Raw genomic sequence first — 15171 nt, 5'->3', positions numbered from 1 at the left:
TGCAAATAGCCATGAGCCTGGCGTGTCTAGAGTGTACTATGATTGTAGAAACAAACAAAGAATGTCAGTATCCGTGCTGAACTCAACACCACAAAGAAAGTCGGCTTGTCCAAACATCAAACATCCATCGGGATGCCGGAAGCCGAAATTCAACCGGCACATCATTGAAGTTTGTTTGGTCCCGTCGTTTGGCGCTAGACTCAGTGTTGCGGCGCACTAACTTATAGAGCTTAGCGGAGGCCATTTACGCGGGGGGTTTCAAGAAAAATTGTGACGAAAGCCCCAATTTTTTGTCACCTTGCGACTTGTTCTCCAGTGCTGGAAGCCGTTGGAAGGACTAGACCTCCAACCCCGACATCATCATCACCCCTTGTTGGTGAAGGCAACTTGTTCTCATTTCTTTTGCTCATCCCTCGGCATCTCCTCCTCTTGTAGCTGTCCGCTCCTTGGGCTTCATCCTCATCTCTTCTACTTGACTCTCCTTCCCTTCACCATCCTCCCTCGAATCTTGTCCCGCTCCTGGTTGAGCTTCCGCTCTCCGCACCGCACAAAGCAGCTTTAACTCGGACCCTCATTTCCACTGCATCGCCAGCTCGCCTTGTCCGATCCACGGCCTCCACCTTTGAGCCCAGATCCAGCACCAGGGCGGTCTACGCGACGACGACTGTCCCCCATGCCTCTTTCTCGAGATCCCTAAAGTTTCCCTCCCTCCCTCGAATCCTTCATCCAGGTCTGGCGCGGGCTGGCTCGAATCGCCTGCCCCCCTCCCTGTTCGTCGATATCCTTCCCCCGCCGAACCGTCAACGACCGAGCCAGATGAGATGGCGCCCCTCAACGGCACCGTGAAGACTCGCCGACCTGGAGGGAGCAAGCTTGCTCACTCCTCCAAGCCTGTCGTCCCTGCTATTCCTCTGCCCCATGTGAAGCGCCAGGCTGCCACCGCTGCTGCGCGTGCCAGTGCTGCCTCCCTGCCTCTGGTCTCTGCTGCCTCCTCCAGCCCGACCGAGAAGACCGTTGCTGCTCAGTCACCCGAAACGAAGCTTACGAATGGCGCTGCAACTGCCCAGGCACACAAGGACACCACTGCACCAGCTGCTGCGAGCCCAACCCCAAGCCCTGCTTCCAGCGCTGCGAAGCCTGTCAAAGAGGCCACCGAAAAACAGGCAGACGATCTCCCAAAGACCCTGAATGGTGCTACGGATGTGACTAGCCACCAAGACACTTCTGGTACGTGCCATGGAAATATTACCTTTACTCAAGACAACAGGAACATTTTGCTTACCCATCTTGTGACAGCTGCCGAAGTCGCATCCGTCTCGGAAAAGGCATCTACCAGCGGTGACCAGGAGAACGACCACAAAGCTCAACCCATCTCGGACCATGTTGATCAGCCCACCTCCGCCCCCCAAGTCGATCCTCGCGCCCAAGCCTCCGACAAGCACGCCCCCGCCGATGCAATTGGAAAGGTCAACGGAGTCACAGCCGCCGATGAACCTAGATATCGGCCTGGTGAGGCATCCCGAATGATATACAAAGTTCAAGACACTTATGCCACAAACACAGACAACCAGCCTCTCCCGAAGCTTCACAGCAAGTCTCGTCCTCCACCCGCCGTCCCACCGTCCCGATACCAGATGCCTCCTTCTTTCCAACCTGCCAACAGGGCCCTGGGACCAGCTACGAACGGTGACATGCATCGTGGCCCCCGGCACCCGATCAGCGGGCCGCCCATGCATCAGCCACATCCCAGCAACGGTAGCATCCATTTCGGCACCTTCCATGGCTCTACCAGCTCTTCACCCGCACCTCTTTCCGGTGGCATTGCGCCTCCCCCTGGCATGCCGATTCCAGATGGTCGACCTCCATACATGGGCCCAGGTGCTAACGGTTTCCCTCCCATGATGCCATATGGCTCTGAGCAGGTTCCGGTTACTACCTTTGACAGCTATGGAAGGCCCTCCATGGCCTATGGACCCATGGATTCGTTCCCTCCATTTGGTAACAACTTTGGCCCATCGACTCCTCACAGCTACCATGATTCGCAGGCATCAGGCCCCCCTGATGATAACAGCATGTACAACCAGTATCCTGGGCCGGCTAGGAACGGCGTGACTGGACCTGATGGCTCTCACTCCCCGAGCCATCCCGGAAGAATGTTTGGTGGTCTCGAGTATCCCAGAATGATGATGAACGCTGGCCCTCCTCCACCCCTTATGTCCCCGGTTGACGATGCGGATGGCCTCATTGGTCATCTTCAGCAGCAGTTTGGGTCTCCTGAATTTGCTGACTGCGTCCTGGAGCTCAAATACCCCGAGGATCGAGCCCCGCCTGTTCGCATCCCCGGTCATCGACTGGTGTTTTCCCGAAGCGCCGAGCTTGCAAACGCCATGACGAAGAAGGCGGCTCAGCGTACACGCGATAGCCCACCTCTCCTTGAAATCACTCTCGAAACTAAGAGCAAGTGGATTCGATCGGATTCCTTCTATATCGCCGTCCAGCGTCTGTATGGCATGCCGCTGTTTACTATCCCGCCTCCCCCCGCTGGTCTGAAGCAGGGGGCTATTTCGGATGCTGGTTCGATCATGGAACGGTTCGAGTTCGCCCTCTCTTACGCTGCTGCTGGCCACCTCCTTCACTGGGACCCTGTTACTCGACGTGGCTGCGAGATCGCTATGCAGTTGCTTTCCTGGCAGACCCTCGAGCGCGCCTTGGAATTTGCTCTGGAGCAGCATCGGGATGAGGGTTCGCACCAAGTTTTCAAGTACGGTGATGGATCTAGAGCGCTTCTGAACGAGACGGTTTCTTTCATCATCAGCAACCTCACTCCTAACTTCGCCCTCGACACTTCAGTTCCTGACCCCGACAACTACTCTCGCCTGCCAGTTCACCCCGCGCCTCCCGCAACCAGCCCAGCCCAGACATCTGTATCGCCTCCTATCGCTCGAGGATCTTCGGTCCATCTGGGTAAGGGCCGCCGATCTCAGCAAATCGCTGGCATCCAGTTTGGGGACCTGTCCTTGACTGATGGCAAGATCTCGCCTGCTTCGGATACTTCAATGGCATCGCAGCAGCAGCGATCTCCGTTCACCGCGGTGCTCTCTCGTGTCCTCCTCAACGTTCCTTTTGCGACTCTCAAGATGATTCTTGAAACCGCATCTTCCAACAAGGCGAGTGGGTGGCCTAATGCGGAGCTCGTGTACCGCATCGTCAAGGATGCAGTCGCTGAGCGGGAACGACGTCGACTCAACGCTATCGCATCCGTTAAAGCAGGACTGGTTCCCGGCTGGGAGGTGATCTGGAAACAGCTGTCTAGCCCTGAGCCCCGATACTTTGGCTTGTGGACCGCTCTGGGTTGGCAGGAGGAGGTTCTTCCTTACGGACCTTCTGATAGCCCAGCCCTCAGCCGCAGCTGGACTCCTCTCTTCATGGAATCACAGAAAGCCCAAGCTGCGTATCCTTGAGTACGCTAGATGAACAAGGGCTTGCAATTTGACTCGCAATGTTGTGGGTTTTGTGGATATGGCATCAGAAATCACATCATGATTGCATTTTGACCACACGTCGCATTTTGAGCCCTTTGGAGCTCCTGCGCATTGGTCTATTCACATTCTTTCCTCATGAAAAAGAATCTTTAATGGGAACTGCTGCATAGTGGCATTTTTTGGGGTTTGGTTGGAGGGACTTGCGATCCTCTGCCCTGTGCAGAAGGCGAGGTTGGTGAATTGGAGACAAGACACCAAGGCCGCTGGATGGATTGAAGGCCGCTTCGAGATTCAGGGGTCGTGCGTAATGCGGGCAGTTGGTAGACGACGTGGAAGCATGTCCACGGGGGCGATGAGGTTGACCCGAAGACTGGAAAGTGATGAGACCGAGATCACCAGAAAACAAAACGGAACAAGATAACTCTTATTCCTAAACATGGTCTGCTATCGTAGGCACGATGCAGAGGATGGATATGATACCGCTTGTGGGGAGGATGAAGGGGAAGTTGGGTTGATGGATGGCGTTGGTGGGACGGCGCGGCGGAATTGGAGCCAGGTGTGCTTTGTTTGACCGGATTATTAAAAGGCAGGGATGGACAAAAAAGAAGAAGCAAAAAAGCACTTAATGATTCTTGAGGGTATTAGGATTTGGAGGCTCAATCTGATGATGCCAGGTTTGATGATGAATGAGTGATTGACCCAGGAATTGGACTGGAAATCATGAATGACATTGGCTGGAGTATGCTTTTCGATTCTGCTGGTGGAGGCAGTAGTAGGTAGCATCTTCAAGACTGATTTGATACCCTGACTGCTTGAGTACAATGAGGCCAGTAACACTGTAATGAGGCATAACAAGGCCTGCAACAAGGCCTATTGTTGTCTTTGCAGAAAATTGCATGAATGAAAGGCAGCCAAGGTCAGATGAGTGGTCTGAGGTGTGGATGAGGTGATGTTTGTTTGGTGCACTTGAATGCAAGCTGTTGTGGTTGGTGTTGAGAGAATGCAGCTTATGCGGCCAGCCTCCTGGTGCAACCTCTGCTGGAATGGTGGGAAATTGGTACGAGACTATGATCGGGGGAATGGTCTCGTTTAGGAAAAGTAATGGAAACTCGACATTGGCATCTTTTTGTTCATGTGATTCTCGGATGTATGGTTCATGGTGGGATGAAACCTTGGAATACAACCCATCTCTGATATCATGGAGCTCAAGAGTGCGTCTGTGGTACATAGGGGCGGGGAACCCCTGTAGGGACCAAGAGCCCATTAAAGCAGTTTTCACTCTTTCAATTCGTCAGGGCGAATTAATTGGGATCCAGTGCCAGGGTCCCCATCTCTTTTTGATGTGCAGATGCTAAAAAGCGGGTGGACTCCGTGATAAGCCAAGCAGCCGAGGCTCTCCACTTTTGGCCGTGGCCCTCATTTCCAAGGTCCCCCGTCCTTGATGATCCATCCATTTCATCCCTCCCTCTCCTTCGTGTTATCATTCTTTCCTTTTTCTTGCTGACGCGACTGTTTTGTACACATCGTGCGAAGTTTGCGATTCAAATCTTTGCGATAGAGACGAGCTTGTGCAACTGAGCGTCTCCGATTCTACCGGATGCCTCCATCAGTTGCTCGAATGCGCCACAGGAGCTCAGCTCGTGCAACCGCAACACCTGCGCCATAAGACCAACTCGAAACACCAACACGATTGACCCGCGATTTTCGACTTTCATCCACAGAAACCGCTTCCATCACAATGGCATCGCCCTCTCCATCGGGCGACGCCTCGAGCTCGCGCTCCTCGAGGTCTTCGGCTGGTACCACAGATCCCGTGCTCCGCAACGCCCTGCGCTACACCATCTCGGCGCGCGAGTACGCCTCCCTGCACAAGTACATCCTCTCGCGATCCCGAGTGCTCCGACGCGCGACTCCAAACCCTAGCCGTGTGGAGAAGGCGCTTCAACCGCCCAAGGGGAGCGATGATTACAATGCCAAGGCAGTGCGCCATGCGCTGAGGGTGTTTGTGGGAACTTTTCTGGGTATGAAGGGATGGGATGTCGTGGCCAAGAGGATGAAGAAGGAGGAGTGAGTATGACTTTTTCTATGCGGCGCAATGGGTTGCTAACATGTTTCGCGATAGATCTAATGCGAATGCGAAGAAGAAGCCATTCTACAAGTCTCCCGCCCTGAGACTATCACTATCACTGTCCACCATTCTCCTGCTTTATAGGCTACTCTTTCGCTTCCTCACTCGTCTGCGCGTACATCTGCTCGATCCGCAAGTTGAGCCCTTCCGTATGCGCAACCCGCGAACCGCGGCGACACTCACATCGCCATATGCGCCAGCAGTCGGTGCGTCGCTTGCTGGTCTCGCCCTTGGGATCTACCCCAGCGAGAAGATGCGCGTTTCCATTGCCATCTACACCATCTTTCGCGCACTAGAGTTTGCGTATAATCTGTGCGAGTCGGAGGGATTCATCTGGGGACGGAGCAATGGCGTCAAGCGGGATAGGCCTTGGTGGTTTGGCAGCTGGATGCTGCAGCCCCTTGCTTTTGGCCAGCTTCTTCACGCGGCTGTCTTTGACCGCGATTGCTTCCCCAAGGTAAGTTTCATATCAGAAATTCGTAAGAACCATGTACTGACAGATGTAGCCCTATGGCGACTTTATCTTCAAGAGCTCTTCGGCTTATCTCCACCCGCGCCCGCAGGACTGGCCAGCCGGCCTCAAGTGGCCTCAGACTTCTCAGATCGTCGACAGCCTGGCTCAGATGGCGCGCTTGAACTGGCCGTATGTGATAGACACCCGAATAAAAGAGACAATAACTGACCTTGATAGTGCTTATATCTCTCCAACCTTGTTCCCCAACAAGGAAGTTCTTCCTCCGAGCCTCAGCACAATTGCGCCATTGACTTCTCGCGCTCATCCACTCATCACATCACTATCGTGCGCGACATTGCACCCTGGTGACCCATCTTGCTCTCGAACATATCTCACATTCTGGCTTAATTCGTTCCCGCCTCTTGCTCGCTTCTTCGTCCTCCTCTACTCGGCCTTGACGGTTATCCCCAAGTTCTCTTCCATCTACCACAGCCCTCTGGCCACTCTCCAGCGCATCATCACCAAAGCTCTCCGCATGTCGACTTTTGCTACGGGAGCTATTTCAACAGCCTGGGCCTCTATCTGCTTCTTCCAGAACTGGCTCCCCCGTCATGTTCTCGCCACACAGCGTTTCTTCCTCGGTGGTTTCTTTGCTGGTTTGTGGGCCTTTATTGAGCGACGAAGCGGCCGTGGCCTGTTCCTCTACAGCGCACGCGCAAGCATTGACAGCCTCTGGAAGGTTGGTGTGAAGCGACGCTGGTGGAGGAGCATGAAGGGCGGAGACGTCTGGGTGTTTATGCTGGCACTCATGGTGACAGGTGTTGTGTACGAGAAGGATGCGCAAGCGATCCGGGAGAACAACTGGAGAAAGGGTGTGAGCTGGCTGCAAGGCCAGGGCTGGAGGGACTGGAGCGTTGATGATGATGAGAACCAGGATGAGGAGCAGGACAAGGAGGAGTAATCCAATGGTGTATGATCATGGCTGTGTGGAGTTGGGCGTATATGGGTCAGGGTCACTGTATAAGGATTGGACGGAAAGGCTTGATGCCTCGGTATGGTTGGTAGTTTGATATCCATTTAATTAATGTATTGTCTAGTGCATTCTGCTTAACACAGGTGAAGGCTGTGGTTGTGAGCATTGTCCACAAGCGTGTCAGCCTTAAGCAATGAAAAGGATATAAAGACCAGTATATGTATGTACAAAAGGAAACCTATTGTTCTGATACTGACTGCTATTGACCCCATTCGATAAAGTTACGCTTGCCCCTATTCACTCGCAATCTAACTCGGACAGGCCCCAAATCTTCAATAACGTCGATATTCCTCTGGAGGAGTTATACCCATCAGCCAGTCTCCAACCCTTGACATGGCAGTAGACACTGTAAGTAAGATTGCCATCCCCATCCCAAAACTGGCGAGGACGACACAGCAGTCTTCGCACAAAGTGCACTCGCATTCATCCCGTTCCCGTCGACGCACTACAGCCTCTTGGTTGCGTGGGGTTTCTGTGACGCGTAGTCGGGGATAGTTGGCTTGGTAAATCTGCCTGAAGTCTTCCTCAGAGAAATCCTCCTCGCTGTGCGTTGCTTGCTTCATTTCCTCTCTCCTCTTTCTCCTCTGTCTTGTCATGATCTCGGGCAAGGAGTCGCTAGAGGCGGAGGAGATGGGACTTGATGGATCCGTGAACGGCATTCTGCTCAGGACAGATTCAGGTTCAGTCGAGACCATGGATGGGGAGGCCTTCATTGGGGAGACCTGAGTTGGAGGGATTGCAGTCTCGGGAACCTTCTCCTCGGAAACCTTTGCTTGGGGAGCTCGAGCTGTGGGTTTAATCAAGGGGACGTCTGCCGGGATAGCCTGAGGCGACAGTAAGGCCGTGTTACGAGTAGCATAGACTCGTCTTCCATATTTATCAATATAGCGCCATCTATGAATGTCAGAGAGATACAGCTTCTCCGGACAGTGAGGTCGACTCCCCCTGTCGAATCGAGGAGGGCGCCAGCCGGGCTCATCGCGCCGGAAGGGTAGAGGCGGAGTGAATACTGACTTGGGTGCTAGTAAAGAGTCCATAGGGACTCCACTGGGGCCTTTCTTGCGTTTCTCAGACTTGGGTGGGAGCGGCGGGATAGCGGTAACTGGTGATCCCCTAGCCAGCGTACACGTAGATGGGTCATCGTCCTTGTAGGGGAGATGAGTGTCAATTCGCAAGTTGCGGGCAGCGAACTTGGCTTTGCTCTTTGAGTCTGAACTGGCTGAGGGTTTCTTGGGGTCGTGTTGGGTTTGAGTTGGGGTAGAGGCCATGGTAGTGTTGACCGAAAGGATGAGTTCCCGTAACGAGAGAGATGTGAAAGTGCTGAAGGCCTGAGGGTAGTATGAATCAATCTTCGGCTCGCAAGCCACTGGTGCTGTAGGTTTGGCAAGGAGATTGGGACAAGAGAGACTCTTGTCCCGTTGAGCTGCGTCTTCAACTCTTATTTAAATGAGAGGCCTGCTTGGGGGTGAATCTAGGTTTAGTTCTTTGAACAATGGCGTTTAAAATAAAGACATGGTACGGAAACAGGAGGCGGTTCTCTTTGAGAGTAAACTTGACGAATAACATGACAAGTGACCTGTATTGAACTGCGTAGTTCAGTTTACCTGAGAATATGGGCAACAGTGTTCTTGTGAAGAGACCAAATGTTTCATCCGACAACAATCATTGTGTAGTGACATGCCTGAAAACCCACGTGGAACAGTCCTGCAGGGGTTCCTTGTAGTGAGTCTTTGTTCATGGTGCAGATGCTTTGTTCTCATGAAGCCCCTGCCTATGATGAAGATTACCTGGATGAACACTGGTGTTTGTCAATTGAACCAAGTAAATCTCCCGCACAGGTTTGAAGTGATCTGCCACTGTCGCAGACCATATAATTAGACGCTTGGTGATCTTGTACCCCTGTTCTGATGGGTGAGGTATCTCAGCACCAACCGTCTCACTCCTGAACCCAACTCAGGAACCCACACTAGCAAGAAAAGCAAGTCTAGATTTATCGAGCATTTTCGCGTTTCCTGGGAAGGCGTGTTGCAGCATCCCCTGTCAGTCCACCCCAATCACCCAAAATGGCGCCCGCAAACCCTGAGTCTCGCCCCGATGCTCCCGTCCCGGCTGGTTCTACTGTAAATGGTAGCAAGGAGGCACCTGCTGATGCCACGGATGCTATGGAAAAGGTGCGTATCAAGGTCAGCGAGGGAGACCTCGTTAACGTGTCGAAGTTTCGCGCAACTATTGCAGGATTCTTCAACTCCAACTATGCCTCCTCAGGAGACACGTTCCTAAAATCCATCCGGGAAAAGACTGGAATGGAGAGAGTAAGAATGGATCTTGATGACCTGTGGTTACAAGTTCAGTTCTTCCATGACTCGATGCTCCGGATCCAGCCTAACAACATCACTAGCAACTCTGAGAATCTCGCACAGGCTGTGGATCTCATCCTGGATGTTTCTGGTTGGCGTCTCAGGACGGAGTTGGATAAGGATCTCACAGAGAAGGACGCTTATATCGAGATTGCAGTACTGCGCCGTCGACTTTGTCGTCTCGAGTTGATGATCAGAGAGGACTTGAACTTATGTGGGAAGCCGCCAAAGATACTCGCAGGATGTATTGTTGGCATCAAGAGGCCCAAGTACAAGGATAGACTCTGGACACGCCTGTTTGGCAATGAGCCCGGTGAGCAGAATCGCAATGAAGACAGGAGCTTCCACATCCGTGATATAGCCAGCCTCCTCCGCATTGAGGATTATCTTACTTTTGTGTCTACCGAGTTTGACAGGCAGCTTGGTCCTAGAGGAGTCGACGGACAAGATGGTGTCATCATGGCTGCGATTGCGCATCTTGACGACGAGGTCAAGTCCTTCCTCAAGACGAAGAATTGCCGCACTGCTAACGAGCTCAAGGCCGAGTGGGGACCAATCCTGCTTAACCCTAGATTCCGCGCAGCGGTAACTCGCGAGATGGGTAATCTCGTGAAGGAGGCGGTTGCGTTTCGTAAGAAGAACGGTTACACGACTCATCGCGATGACTGTGAGCTGTTCACAAAGCCACAGGGTAGCATTGCGAGAGTGTTTTCTAATGTCTCTATGAAGGGTGAGAGTGGAAGACTGAGTAGGAGCAGTAGCCCATTGACGCCTCGTTTTTTCAGAAAGGATTCTGCAGCTTCCAAGAAGTAGCCCTTCACTATACTATCGTTCCATTTGTTCTTAGTAAGATAAATAACGTCTGTGTCTATAAATCTAGTATTCTTTTCTAATTCCGTTTCTAATCGATCTTGCAATGACTTGAATAGCATGGCTGACGCCTGTCCGACCTCGATCGTAGGACGACAACAGAAGCAGGAGACTAGACTGAGCAACCCAGAATCAGGGAGCCAAGCTGCATCCTCTGAACTGTTGATTGGGCTTGGCCCACCAAGTCTTCTATTCTTTCCCGAGACGCTTTTTCAAGTGCTCTTCAAATGTCGTTGGCTTCTTGGCATGATCCAGCACAACCGGGTCATGAATTTGCCATAAACCCTTCATAGCAATCTTGCTCCAATTGAGATGAAGACCTTCGAAAAAGTCCACTTTCTCTTCCTTTGTCTTCTCCAGTTTCTTGTCCAGATCTTCTGCGGTCCCATCACAGACAAACTTGATCTCCGTCCCAGCTACACGTTCATAAGTCTTGATGAGCTCTGCCGCCGAGTTCATCCCAGAGTAAAACTTGAAGAATCCCCCCTTTCCAGATTTCACACCTTCATCTGTGAGCAATACCTCAATCGTCCACGCTGCTGCATCGTCCATGGCAGTCCAAGGTGTTTTCTGCTCGTGTAAATTTCCCCAGTAGTGATACTCGAGAGATTCACCATTCGTGCGAAGTGGCCCCTGGTCTGGGACGAGAGTGTACTCTGCAAAGACGCCGTTGATGAAAAAGACTGGGCGCACGGTGCTTGTCATTGCTGCATGATCGGCGAATGCCATGAGGCTGTTGTATACCGGAAAGTCACCATAGGAGATGTTGGTCCAGTTACTGGTCCATGTTGGAGCGACAAAGATTTTGACTCCTTTTCGCTCTGCGGCCCGTAGGAGAATGAGGCCACCGTCGAGGTAGAGAGTCGGATCGGTCGAATAAGCGCAGATAACTGCGTCTACCCCCGTGAGCCCTTCCTCGATTGCTCGGATGTCGTAATAGTTTTCGGACTGAACAAATGATTCGAGCTTCTGCAGAAGGTCTGAAGGCAGTTTCGAAGGGTTACGCCCCAGGCCTCTGACTTGGACACCTCGAGCGATAGCGGTGTTGGCGAGCCGTTGTCCAAGGTCACCAGTGACCCCCACAATTAGAACTAGCATGGCAGAAGTGATTCGTGAAGATACTTGTCGTCTAAGGTATGAATGAATGAGTTCTTGCGTTGGTATCAAAAAGCCTGGTCTATTGAAATGGTCTCTATATACTCTGAATACGGTAGTCAACGGCCGTCAGATTGGTAAGCTCTAGACATGGCGACATCCAATGTTTAGAAATCGAACCCTTAGAACGGGCGATACCGACCTGTTCGGACGTGAAGACGAGTTCGCGATCCGCGCGATGCGGGAGCCCGAGAAGGTATCATCATTATAAGTGGGTAGTTCTCGGCCATCAGATGCTCCGTTTACCCCTGGTCTGTAGAGCAACTCGGCCAACTATAATCGGTGACCGCAAGATAGAGGTTTAATAGCCAATTATATCGCTCTAAAGAACAGGGGGTCTTGCCTAGGGAGGTTGATACAGCATGCGAGTGAGGCGGGGACGGACAAATACACAAACCCGAGACTGGGGAGAATAAACTTTTATGTCCTGACTCAACTCCTGTTATCAAACTCTTCACGTGTGATTGAGCAATCCAAGGCCCTGGGGATATTGTCTTTTCCGGAGACGCCCCTGGAAGAGCTCAAAGATAACGTTTGGGAGCTGAGAGATGGGGTGTCACAACGGCACAGGTGATATCATTGCCTCAGCGGTCTCTAATACACACGTGAGGATTTCTTTCGCTCGTGAAGGGATAAAAGAGGGACCCGGTTCACGCTGCCAATCCTCCAACAACCTGATCTCATGAGGCAAAAACAATAAAGACTGGCCCGACTTGGTAATGTTTGGGAACTGGGAGTCCCCTCTTAGCTCGGTCCTTGGCACGTTGGAAGCACTTGACGCGGTGGCAGTTTCTATCTTTGCCCTCCGAGGTGAAGTGCAACGGGTTGATGTACAAAGGCTAGCCACAGATGTGGGTTCTTGATTCCCCTCCGGTGAGGGCATGCTGTAGTTGGATAATGTCCAACCTGTCCGTAGCGAGCCAAGTCCTTCTGCACAATCGCCCATTGACTTTGAAGTTTGGCCATGGACACGGTGTGGTTCATGTACTAGATGAAACCTCTGACACCTCGCCCTACCGTCATCAAAGCTTGTAAGCAGAGCGTGTGGGTGGCGTTGGGGAAGGCATGGAAATGACTCTCCAAAATTGGTAGCAATCCAGTCGGAGTAATCGTCAAAACGATAGCGCTCCTTCATCTGCAGGTAATCCTGGTAGTGCCGATTGACATGGGCATAGAATAGCGCTTCATCTTTCTCATAGATTGCCCTGAACTGAGAAAGGAAGTCATCGGTCGCCCAACCTACTCTCCATCGTGGGGCTGGGAGGGGAGTGTCTACGGCTGATGTAGATGCTGATACTGGGACCGAAGCTGAAGAGGGCGTCCCTTAGACGTATCTCATCATAAATGATGTGGAGAACATAGCAGACCTAAACAAAGAATTAGAAGAAATGATAACTTAATTTAGCTGCGAGTGAACAACCAAGGTTATTATCTCTTCTCTTGTTCTTTTTGCCATTCATTCCTCTGGTCTTCTCGGCGCGAGCCGACAGCCATCCCACACTCATCTACTCCTTCCCTCTAGATAATATATGCATGGCATGATGTTTTTTGTGTTAAGAGCTCATAATCAAGTTCATTTCATATCCATGGTTTACTATAGCTCCCAGGTCGTGACGGCCCGTGAATTCCAATCTCATTTAAACTCGAAAAGAAAAATGCAGACCACCCCCTATCCATTCGCCATGTAAGATAAAAAAGAAAAAGAAAAAGCCCATTACCAGGATGTTGCCCTTTAACCCAAGTAGAAACAGATGGCCCGAAAAGCACCCAGTGAAATAACATAGAAAGAAAGAAAGAAGGCTTGTTAACAACGCCATGTACCGTCATCATGTGTCGTTAATCATAAATTGAAATCGAGTTCCTCGTCAAGCTCGGCCTGCCAAATGAACGGGCGAATCGTTGGGGGGGGGGGGTTATATCCTCGCGGATATGAGCTGTTACTGGGCTTGCTTCTAGGGAGTAGCGAGTCGCGCTTTGTCCATTGCCAGAACGGCCCTTTCGTGGTATGCTCGAATCCGGGGGGCCGCAAGTTGTGGCTCTCTCAGCTCCGGGCATGAGTTGATGTGGGCGACTGGCATCCCGTATGAAGTTGTACCATTCTTTGCCCACTGAATAATCAGCTGCCTGACCGAAGCCGTGACCAGCTCTTGGTTGTAGTAGTCGGTCAGACGTTGCTCGTGGTAGTCATAGTTCTGGATGCATCATATCTGCCAATCCTCCAACTTGAGGCCCTTGCGGAAGTCGACAACGTCGTTGGGGGGGGGGGGGGCCTGGCCGCAAAGATCTTTCCACTGCTACCTGGGCTCACCACTCTTTTTGTTGATGACGACGGAGAGAAATGCCTTGGCACTACCCCGGAGTGCATCGTCAGTTCTTGTCGTATCCTCTTTGGCGACCCTTGGCTGCCCTCGACCTGTCTCTTCCGCTTCTTGGTCGGACATTCTTTGGGCTCGTCTTCTTTAGCCTCTGCAAAGAGATCTTTGACCCAAACCCCTGCTTCGACAGCTAACTCAAATAGCTTCTTCTTCTTGGGGAAATCCGGGAGGGCGATTTCGTGCGTTGCACCGGTGTGCCAGTTCCGGAAGATCATGTTGAAAACGCGGTCTCTTGACTCAGGCGTGGGAACCACCGTCTTTGCGTCGGTTCTATATTTAATTATCAACCATGCCTTGATCAGACCAAGCATCTGGTCTTTTTCTTGTGTCGTCAAGTCGTTGGGCCCCATGATCGTAGCCCCTGTTGGGCGGCTTGCTCTAAACTTGGTGTCCCCCAGAAGGCCAACCAAGGGGGTGGCGGCTATGTGTTCCTCGGCCGGGGTGCTGACTGTCACGGGTGTCTTCATTCTCTTTCCCTTCGTTATCAGGCCATGGCGGAAGTTGGCTCGACAGATCCCTCTCACGGCGTCTTCTTCGGGGGCGATGTTGCGCGTAGCTCAAGCCGCAACCGGAAGAATTAAGTAAAGAGCAAGCAAAGAGCAAGCAAAGAATAAGCAAAGACTAAATAAAGGATTGTCAAAAAGTGAGCAAACCACTCTCTGCCTTTGTACGGCCAGCGCGATGATCTTCTCCTTGTTGTACATGTCGGTGAGTTGTTGTTCTTGGAGGTCGTAGTTTGTAACGCATCGGGCTTGCCAATCCTTCATCGTCAGCCCCAGATGGAACTTGACAAAGCCTTTTAGGGCGGCCTGGCCACATTCGTCCTTCGAAAGCCACTTCACCTCTGCCTCATCGTTGTCCACGGCGACGGTGAGGAACGCCCTCGCACTACACATTTGTACTACCTGTCGCTTCTTGGCCGGGCTTGCGTCCCCGTCTTCCCGCTTTCGCTTCTTGGGACTCTCAGACTCAGGCGTTGTATCAGTCTCGTCTTGCGCCCGTGCCTTCACCTTGGATGCATCCTTGAGGTTGATGCCCCAAGTGCCAGCTTCGACACATGATTGGCGTAGCCTCTTGGCGATTGGAAATACGACAAGCTCGATCTCATGTGGCAAGTCGGTGTGCTAATCCGCGAAGACTTTGTCGAAGAATTCGTTTCGCGACTCCAGAGTAATGACCTCAGTTTTGGGATCGGCCCGTGGCACAATTGTTTGCCATGGCTTGACCAGATAATTGAGAGAGTCTTTCTCCATTATTGTCAAGTCATCTTGGTTCAGGACCAAAGCTCCAGCTGGGCGGCTTCTAGTCGCAGTGCTG

The 15171-nt window shown here is 52.1% G+C and overlaps 6 protein-coding genes across 6 annotated transcripts; 3 read left to right on the top strand and 3 right to left on the bottom strand.

Annotated features, from left to right (window-relative positions):
- Positions 1 to 812: 812 nt before the first annotated feature.
- Positions 813 to 3461, top strand: NECHADRAFT_36706 (uncharacterized protein; the record flags this gene model as incomplete). The annotated part of the gene is made up of 2 exons (XM_003052891.1): positions 813 to 1191; positions 1261 to 3461. Coding segments are annotated over 2 exons (2580 nt in total), but the record flags the coding sequence as incomplete, so codon positions are not given.
- Positions 3462 to 4967: 1506 nt separating this feature from the next.
- On the top strand, positions 4968 to 7159 carry NECHADRAFT_58805 (uncharacterized protein). Its single transcript, XM_003052890.1, has 4 exons — positions 4968 to 5549; positions 5605 to 6067; positions 6117 to 6253; positions 6302 to 7159. Exons 1-4 carry the CDS (start codon positions 5221 to 5223, stop codon positions 7023 to 7025), a joined length of 1653 nt encoding a protein of 550 aa, XP_003052936.1. The 5' UTR covers positions 4968 to 5220; the 3' UTR covers positions 7026 to 7159.
- Positions 7160 to 7334: 175 nt separating this feature from the next.
- NECHADRAFT_77457 (uncharacterized protein) lies at positions 7335 to 8365 on the bottom strand (the record flags this gene model as incomplete). The annotated part of the gene is made up of 2 exons (XM_003052419.1): positions 7335 to 7475; positions 7544 to 8365. 2 exons carry the CDS (start codon positions 8363 to 8365, stop codon positions 7335 to 7337), a joined length of 963 nt encoding a protein of 320 aa, XP_003052465.1.
- A 795-nt stretch (positions 8366 to 9160) lies between these two features.
- Positions 9161 to 10267, top strand: NECHADRAFT_77456 (uncharacterized protein; the record flags this gene model as incomplete). The annotated part of the gene is made up of 1 exon (XM_003052889.1): positions 9161 to 10267. The coding sequence occupies one exon, from the start codon at positions 9161 to 9163 to the stop codon at positions 10265 to 10267; it is 1107 nt and encodes a 368-aa protein (XP_003052935.1).
- A 246-nt stretch (positions 10268 to 10513) lies between these two features.
- NECHADRAFT_77455 (uncharacterized protein) lies at positions 10514 to 11422 on the bottom strand (the record flags this gene model as incomplete). The annotated part of the gene is made up of 1 exon (XM_003052418.1): positions 10514 to 11422. The coding sequence occupies one exon, from the start codon at positions 11420 to 11422 to the stop codon at positions 10514 to 10516; it is 909 nt and encodes a 302-aa protein (XP_003052464.1).
- A 2009-nt stretch (positions 11423 to 13431) lies between these two features.
- Positions 13432 to 15107, bottom strand: NECHADRAFT_77454 (uncharacterized protein; the record flags this gene model as incomplete). The annotated part of the gene is made up of 5 exons (XM_003052417.1): positions 13432 to 13671; positions 13788 to 14302; positions 14379 to 14475; positions 14508 to 14978; positions 15033 to 15107. 5 exons carry the CDS (start codon positions 15105 to 15107, stop codon positions 13432 to 13434), a joined length of 1398 nt encoding a protein of 465 aa, XP_003052463.1.
- Positions 15108 to 15171: the final 64 nt, after the last annotated feature.

Source organism: Fusarium vanettenii, assembly GCF_000151355.1.
Source record: "Fusarium vanettenii 77-13-4 chromosome 3 genomic scaffold NECHAsca_2_chr3_3_0, whole genome shotgun sequence".
Lineage (NCBI taxonomy): Eukaryota > Fungi > Ascomycota > Sordariomycetes > Hypocreales > Nectriaceae > Fusarium > Fusarium vanettenii.
This window is presented reverse-complemented; position numbering and strand designations above follow the sequence as displayed.

Excerpts from the sequence above, each read along its gene's own strand:
- NECHADRAFT_58805 (XM_003052890.1), top strand. The coding sequence starts at position 5,221 with ATGGCATCGCCCTCTCCATCGGGCGACGCCTCGAGCTCGCGCTCCTCG. Across the intron at positions 5,550-5,604 it reads AAGAGGATGAAGAAGGAGGA|ATCTAATGCGAATGCGAAGA; the intron begins GTGAGTATGACT and ends GTTTCGCGATAG. Across the intron at positions 6,254-6,301 it reads ATGGCGCGCTTGAACTGGCC|TGCTTATATCTCTCCAACCT; the intron begins GTATGTGATAGA and ends TGACCTTGATAG.